Source organism: Podarcis pityusensis, assembly GCF_964106645.2.
Source record: "Podarcis pityusensis genome assembly, chromosome: 6".
NCBI lineage: Eukaryota > Metazoa > Chordata > Lepidosauria > Squamata > Lacertidae > Podarcis > Podarcis pityusensis.
Window position 1 is genome coordinate 57,800,951 of NC_138030.1, and position 8,939 is coordinate 57,809,889.

General features: G+C 42.5%; 1 protein-coding gene across 1 annotated transcript; it reads left to right on the top strand.

Annotated features, from left to right (window-relative positions):
• Positions 1-4,922: 4,922 nt before the first annotated feature.
• On the top strand, positions 4,923-8,635 carry LOC308479539 (lanosterol synthase-like; the record flags this gene model as incomplete). The annotated part of the gene is made up of 4 exons (XM_081010244.1): positions 4,923-5,516; positions 7,006-7,174; positions 8,359-8,497; positions 8,583-8,635. Exons 1-4 carry the CDS (start codon positions 5,503-5,505, stop codon positions 8,633-8,635), a joined length of 375 nt encoding a protein of 124 aa, XP_080866370.1. The 5' UTR covers positions 4,923-5,502.
• Positions 8,636-8,939: the final 304 nt, after the last annotated feature.

Here is an 8,939-nt window from a genome sequence, read left to right on the forward strand (position 1 = left end):
TCACTCTTCGCTGAATTTTGTAGTGTAGTTCTCATGCCAAGTAATGTGTCCAGCTGCATATTCTAGACTAAGGTGTGCATATAAATGCATTTATTCATGAAAATAACATCAAAAATGCATAGTATCAGGACAATTGCTTTGCAAAAATGTGTATATTAGGATGGTGAATTTTCATGAGGAGTTTTCTTAAAAATCACAAACTGATGTGAAAAGGTGAACTGAACTTTGAAATGAGGAAGTGAGAGGAGCTGAATTCAGGGTCAGGTTTGTCCTGTGGCATCTCCTGATAGGACTGGGTAAGACCTCTCTGAATCCCCAGATGGACCAGCAGTTTGAAGGTGCTTCACAGAGAAGCCTGGCACCTGCAGTTCAGTGGTTCACCACACAGGGGAGGTGCATATACCTCCAGGCAATCTCTGTAAGCAGCATCTCACATTGAAAATTGCAGGTACAAATTATGCACCTTCAAGTAAAGTGACAGAAGCGATGATCTTTTGCCTAAACTTGCTGGATGATGAAATATTGTTATCCTTGACCTTTTTCTTCTGTTTCAAGGTGATAAGAAAACCCAATAGTGATACAAAAACACAATATAATTTTTCATATCCAAACAGGTGATTTAGTGGCAAATCAAACCAAAGCTGAGACAGTCAAGTATTATAAATTGTTCTTTTTCTTTTTTTAATCAAACAGGTCTTTTGATGGCATGCTATATTGCCAGGATATCATTGCCACAAGAGGTCAAGAGAGAGTTCCTGCGCTTTGTTGTTTAGTCGTTTAGTCGTGTCCGACTCTTCGTGACCCCATGGACCAGAGCATGCCAGGCACTCCTGTCTTCCACTGCCTCCCGCAGTTTGGTCAAACTCATGCTGGTAGCTCCAAGAACACTATCCAACCATCTTGTCCTCTGTTGTCCCCTTCTCCTTGTGCCCTCCATCTTTCCCAACATCAGGGTCTTTTCCAGGGAGTCTTTTCTTCTCATGAGATGGCCAAAGTATTGGAGCCTCAGCTTCACAATCTGTCCTTCCAGTGAGCACTCAGGGCTGATTTCCTTCAGAATGGATAGGTTTGATCTTCTTGCAGTCCATGGGACTCTCAAGAGTCTCCTCCAGCACCATAATTCAAAAGCATCAATTCTTTGGCGATCAGCCTTCTTTATGGTCCAGCTCTCACTTCCATACCTCACTACTGGGAAAACCATAGCTTTAACTATATGGACCTATGTCGGCAAGGTGATGTCTCTGCTTTTTAAGATGCTATCTAGGTTTGTCTTTGCTTTTCTCCCAAGAAGCAGGCGTCTTTTAATTTAGTCTAATTAATTCCTGTGCTATATCCTCTCAAAACAGCTTCCAGATGGTGGCTGGGGCCTGTAAGTAGTCCAAGGAGCTTCTCTAGACTGGCCTGGGGAGAGATGCTCTAATTCTGCATATCTTTGTCTTGGGCTGGTCCATGATGCAATTCCACGGGAAGGCTTCTTTAAATCACTTCTGCATTCTGTTCTCTTTTGACTGTGAGCCTTTCATTTGCAATACTCACCATGTGGACTGGGCAGCAGGGTAGATGACCAGAATGCAAGCTGGGCTCAGCCTGTACAGCTGTGGCAGAGAAAAATAAAATTGTGGCATGAGGGGTGGAGATAGGCAGCAATAATGAAGACATGATATCGGACTTCACTATTGCCTTTGAAAACCACCATCTGTAGGAAGTACTAAAATTGATAAATCGTCTGGTGAAGCCAGGCTGGCATCATCCAAATGTATCCTGTCAAACCAATAGCAAACCACAAAATGGTTCGCAGTTTGCATTAAGGTAATATATCAGAAGAATGGAAACTAAACAATTCAAAGAGATTTCTCGACATCTGGAGTCACTGGTCTATTTTCTAATGGCTCTTTGATCTCTCTTTATGGTAGCCATCTTACAGAACAGTCAACAGTATTGGGCACAACCTTCAGCTATATAGCTATGCAAATCCTTGGACTTGGGCCTGACCATCCAGATGTAGTGCGGGCTCAGATAAATCTCCATAAGAATGGTAAGGCAGAAATCTCCAGCAGGGCTTGGTCAATCCATACGCTGGAGAGCAGGCCCAGAAAAAGCTGGGGGGTTCTGATGTTGTACAGTTATTCGGGAACACCTCTCTATTCTTCCTTCTTTCCTTCCTTTGTGGGCCCTTTTTGAAATCTCCATAGAAACAATACACTGAGCATAGTTGAAGGCTGTGCAACTGCTACTAGATTTGCCCTCCAATGTGTGGGGTGTGGCCAGGCAACGAGGGTGTGACAGGGCAGGGCTGTAAAAATGTGGTTACAAAGCACGGATCCACATGGATCCTCAGGATTTTTGCATTGGGTCACCCCAAACTCACCATCAAATCACATGTCTGTGGCCACAGCATGAACCACAAAAATCATACATCCACTGTTTCGTTCAGAATATTTTTTTTCTTGTTTTCCTCCTCTAAAAACTAGGTGTGTCTTATGGTCAGGTCCGTCTTGTGGAGCGAAAAATACGGTATATCTCTTTTTCATTAAGTGAAAAATATGGGGTGATGGTGGTGATTTTCTTCTAAATGGAAGAGCACATCCTCAGGTTGCTACAATTAAGTTGAATGATATCCAAAATCAGGTTATAAGGATATAAGTATCAATATATGGCCACATTAAGTTTTATTATATTTTATGGCTGGTGGTTAACTATTTATATGAAGAAGTGACTGGAGAAATGTGAGGGCTATTGATATACTAATGATACCTCTTTGATATGTGCAAACACGCCCCAAAAGGAACAGGACGAAGAGGCACATTTACTTAATTTCCTGGCAGGTATTCACACCACTTCAAATCCTTTCTTGGAAAATGGAAATTTGACAGAAATCTAAGAAAGGCTTTGTTCGCTGAGTGGTTCTTGACCATGACCCTCCCCCAGCGCAACACAAAATATAGCTTAAATTTGTGTGCTTGAGGAGGAATGACAGAGGGTATGCAACATTCAAGAGATGTGGATTCAGTGGCGAAGGCTGCACATGCTAGGCAATAATTTGGGAGGACAGGATACTCCCCACCCTGAATGAAGCCCAACACAGGGGAAGCTCTTGGAATGACTTTCAAAGATCAGCAGTTAGGACAGTCCCTGTCTGGAGAAAAGACATCACACACAAGGAAAGGAAGGTAAGAAGAGAGGATGATATTTATTTTATTATGCATTCACATATAGCTTGTTTACATCTGTTGCACTGACTATCACTATGCTTTGGGGCCCATTTAGGTGCTATCTGTGATCTTTAAAGCTTTACATGATCTGGGATCCATATAACTAAAGGACTGGCAGTCCTTTTATATGGCTGTGTACCAAAGTAAAAAATCTTGGTCTTTCAGTAGTTCCATTTGATACTTTCAGTTGGCTTGCTGCTTGTCTCTCTGTTGTCAACAACTTTCTGGTTCTAAACCTTTTCCCACTGAAGTCTGTCACAGTGTTGTTCTCCATGCTGGCGAGTCTTCTCCAAAGCTTGCTTCACTATTACTTGCACAATACAGTATACATTTTTCAAAACCTGATCAGCCATATATTTCAGGTTTGTTTTTTCGTTATCTGATCAGGCATAATAGCACTGAGATTTTTTCTTCAAATTGAGGAAGCCTGGTAGCTGTAGGATAGAGTTAGTTTTGGTAATATGGGGAAGTTTTACTAGTTCCTTCTGTTTCTTTCTTCCTTAAGCACTGGGTGGTTTCCTCAGGGCAACAACATGGGGGTGCGGGAAGGTCGTGGATGGTAGCAAAATTGACCTTCCTTCACTGAGTGGGCATTCTCAGGCTATCCTAGGGTAAGTGTGGCAAATTCAGTTATGTGCAGTCATTAGGGCTATTGTTTTTGTTCCAATGTGCTTCATTTTACATCAAGGGTTGACAACATTTTGGGGCTTGTAATCACTTTTGAATTTTGAAAGCTTGTCATGGGTACCACTCTCCCTGATTGCTTCTCCCTTCACCAGTCATTCCGCTTCCCAAAGACAAGGCTCAGGTTAATTTGCTGCTGGTTAACCATGAGACGGTGATGTTCAAATGGTGACTCAACCAGTGGCGTAGCGTGGGGGGTGCAGGGGTGCCGGCCGCACCGGGCGCAACATCTGGGGGGGGGGCGCTCACACTCGCAGCTCTCTGCCCGTACCTGGCTCACTCACTCTCTCTCACTGCAGTGCTGGCTGTGCGAATCCGATCCAAGCCGCTGGGTCGCCACCCACTGTGGAGGGGGTGGGTGCCAGGCGTGCGGTGCGGAGAGAGAGCGAGGGACTATCTGGGGGAGGGACAGTGCAGCGGCCGCCCAGCGCAGCGCTGAGCGCTGGAGAGAACCACACCAGACCAGACCAGGCAGCAGCAAGAAGAAGCTGGCAGCGGCAGCAGGTTAGGGGTTAGGGGGCGCAAATTACTTGCCTTGCCCCGGGTGCTGACAACCCACGCTACGCCGCTGGACTCAACCCTGTAGATCTTTGACTAAGATTAATTCCTCAAAAGAGTAATGTTTAGACTGTATTGACAGCGCAGGGGCAATGGGATTTCTGAGAGTGATTGATCCTGGGAATACAACACATTGCAAACCAACCAGCTCGTCTTTACCCCTGAATTAAAGCATTCTGGCATGAAGGAGATAAAACCGGTTCTATCAACCTAATACATTTATCTTTCAATCATCTCTTAATCTGAGGCTGTAAAACTTTGGGTGGATTCTTTAGTGAGCTGATATTTATAAATGCTTTGGTGGTTGATGCAACTGCGGACATCAAAAAAAGCTCTTAACAGCAAAGCACTGTGGCAGTGGAGCAAAGGATAAAGTTATCTGTTCTCCTTATTTGCCCCTGGGCCAGATTTTCTAGATTTTTCTTTTACCCTTGCACTCTCAACCAGGTTTTCCTAGATCTCAGATGCATGGCAGCTTGCAGAAAGCATCATCACTGAAAAAGAGGCACTTTCACAATTTCTACATATGATATAATTTGATTCCTTCCCATATGTGGATGTTGTCTTCATTTTTTGGAAATCTTCATGTTATGCTGTATTAGCATCCATAGGGCATTAGGGTAGAAGGATCAGATAGCATAGCTAAGAGTCTGGCTTTGAAGAAATTTCAGCACACATCCTTTGGGGAAGTTACTTTACTCATGATAGATTTTTATCTCCAGAAAAAGTCTGTGCAATGCATCAAGGATAGCCCTGCCATACACTGACCTTTGTTATTGTGGGTGTGCCTTTCACTGATTACATTAACACTCCTGATCCCACCCTGTAAAATTATTCTTGCTGTGATTGGTTAGGTCAGTCTTTATATAGCCTTCAAGTATTTTATTGGGAGCGTGAATATTTTAGAAACTGTGGAACTTCTGAGGCAGGAACTCTAGCCCAGAGTCCAAGAGTTCAGTGTCCTATTCAGTGTCCTGTGTACCTGAAGCCTTGCACCATCTAAAATATAACCAGAACAATCTGAGGCAGTCTTCATCAACCCAAGAAGATGTCTGATGGGACGTAAGTAGATTGTGTGCAATCTATATGCTTTGAATTAGGATGATGGTTAAATAAAATACCAAAGTGTGCCAGTTGCTTGACTTAATTCATATTGATTAAGCAAGCTTTATTGCAGGGGAAGTTCACAGAAATAAGATGGGAAGGGCAATTAACTTGATGTATTAAGTAATAAAAAGGCAGCATTCTGGCTTTTCTTCATTCAGAAATACTGTGGAAAATAGAACAGAAGTTTTGTATTGTGATTAGGAACAGAAATGAAAATTGGTGTAAAGAAGTTTCATAAGTTATAATAACTTTGAAGAAAAAGATTTGCAGTTGAGAAATGACATGAAACTAGATGTGTTGATGATGTTAAACTTAGCAAACCCAATTTGATAAATGATGGGAATAACTAGAAGATGGGCAAAATATCTGGCTGCATATAAATTAATTACTAAAGCAGAGTGCAGCACAGTACATACATATTAACTCTCTTTGGAACTGAATCAGTGGTCCTTATTATTTGTCAATTATTGATGTCTAAAACAGTTCAATTAGTGGAGGCCTATACGAGAAAATCACCCCTAAATTTTAAACATGGAATAGTCTACTAGGACAATCCTATGCATGCTTACTCAGAAGTAAGTACCACTGTTTCACTGGGGCTTTTCTCCAGGAAAGGTATGCAAGAGATTCCACCAAAGAGATAATGTGAAAGACAGACACTTGAAAATTCATCATTACCAAGTTAGAAGATTACAGATAGGTAGCCGTGTTGGTCTGCCATAGTCAAAATAAAAAAAATCCTTCCAGTAGCACCTTTAAGACCAACTAAGTTAGTTCTTGGTATGAGCTTTCGTGTGCAAGCACACTTCTTCAGATACGAAGTGCTTGCACACGAAAGCTCATACCAAGAACTAACTTAGTTGGTCTTAAAGGTGCTACTGGAAGGATTTTTTTTATTTCAAGTTAGAAGAGATATTGTAAAATAACTAAGAGAAGTTGGGGGGGCAGTTTTAGGAGCAGACTTGGGGAAATGAACATAGGTGGACAGACTGGAAATTAAAGGTGTGGTCCTATGCCCAATTATCTGAAAGTAAGTCATGTTGATCAATCTGGGACTTCCATACTTAAGAACCCTAAAATGATCTCTGTCATTGGAATGAAGCAGGATATAAAAGAAACTCATAAGCAACCGCTTTCTGCTCTGAACAACTGGGACAAAAATATGGTTGTAGAGAATAGGGAGTGTTTCCATAATGAGCTAGTTAGAAAAAGCAAAGGATCTATTGGTGGTATATGAATATGCCATACTCAGAGTAGACTCACTGAAATCAGTGGACAAATTAGTCATGAATAGACCCACTGAAATGAATAGACAAGTCTGTCCCTCACTTCTGGCTGGAAGGACCACAAAATTGGTTTCAGAATAATTTCCTGTGGTAGGATAACAAACTGAAAATCTGCCTGCATGTTTCAAACTCCCCACCCCCTCTGTGTTCTTTGGCAGATGTCTGCGCAGAAGAAAAGGTGCACATGAAATAGAACCCAAAACTGATCTGACTCGCTGGCGATTCAGCTCCGTGGAAGGGCGGCATAGATGGTACTACGTGGCAGACAGTGAAGAATGTGTCCGTGAACAGAATGCACTCGAGGCTTACACTTTAGGGCTGGACACTGTAAGTGGCTTAATGATAACAGATGGTACAACACTGAAAGGCTACAAAAGGAGCACAGGGCATGAGGACTGCTGGCTTGGCCCTGCCTAGCAGCAGTTTCCCAAGGGCTGGGTCATTTTTCTTTTGGGTTCTCATCTTCTGACACGTCAGTTAGGAGCACAGGAAGCTTGGTTATTGCAATCATAGAATTGTGGAAGGGATCATGAGGGTCACCTAGTCCAACTGCCTGCCACTTGGTGCTGTACAACTGCAACTTGATAATGTCAGGGTTGAATATGAAACCCTACTTGAAAGAAAGACAACCTTGAATAAGATGAATATGCCGATCTACTGGAAATACTGAAATACATAACTTGGTTATCACTTTCTACAAGGTAGCTGCTCGGTGCTTGATACCTAGAAAGCTGAGTGAGTTCATCTGCAAGCCAGAGTCAGTGTAGGGTTCTTACTTGTGCAAAGGAAGTTGGACTACATGATCTTCTGGTCCCTTATATTCTATGGTTCTCTGATCTAAGAGCTCAGAGATGTTCTCTAGAATGATTATTCTCCAGTATACTGATAATCATTTCCATGATGCACATATGATGCATTTGCATGAGGGACTTTATGTGTGTGAAAATACTGAGGCACATGCATCCTCTATGCAGTTTGTTTAGAGAAAGACTCCTGGATTTCTGAACAGCTGTGATCTCCCACTGATGTGAAGCATTGTGAGATGTTTGCAGATGTTGATTTCACTTTCCGGAATCACGGTGTGATTGTAAAACTTTATTTTGGAATGGTTTGTCAGGAGCAAACCATCCATTACATTAAACAACTTTTTGTATTTAACACTACTGTTGTTCAACTAGATGAGGACCCAGTCAGGATGGGGATTGTGGTGGGTGGGAAGGAGGGAGTTTGCCTTTCCCCGCCTGCTCGTGTCCCCAGGCACATACAAATAGCAGCTGGCGAGGGGCGGGGGGATTTCATTGAGACTACTGCTGAGAGGGGAAGTATTAAATGACACTTCCCCATCTGCCATGGTCCCTATCCTGACTACCTTTCTCTGCTATATTTATTTTCAAATGACCCAACAGTTGCATTATATGTAGCAGGACATTTAACACTATGCATACTTTGTACTGTAGCCAGACTTTTAAATTTCTGTACTATTCTCTTACTTCCCCCATTTTGTTTTACAGAGTAAGTTCTTTCCAGACTTGCCCAAAGCCAATACGGCCCAGGAAGCAGTCCAGAAAGCAATTAAATTCTTCTCTGGCCTGCAAGCGGAAGATGGCCATTGGGCTATGGAGTGCTCTGGTGTCGTTGCTCTTGGACCAGGTATAGGGACGCTAACAGACTTACCACAAATACATTAATGGGCCTCCCTGTATATTTTCTATAAATCTATTTCTTTTTTTACCAGATAGGCTAGGCACAAATAGGTGGACATTTCGAGAAACCTCTGAAACTGCTTAAATCAGTTGTCTTTCTTTTGCCTGTACAAAGCTGTTCATCATAATAACATAGGAAGCTGCCTTATCCCACTGGCACATCTATCTCAACACTGACCAGGTAGCAACCCTCTGTGATTTCCCCAGCTCTATGCCCAGGATCCAACTTGGGATTTTCTGCCACAAAGCAAAAGCTATTGCTCTTTCCAATGAAGCCAGAATAATCTAGAATAATGGACCTGTAAGCCTTTAGTATGAAAGGAACAAAGAGCTCTCACCTTTCAGAAACAGCATGAGAACTGAAACACAGGCATCCATTGACATTTGCT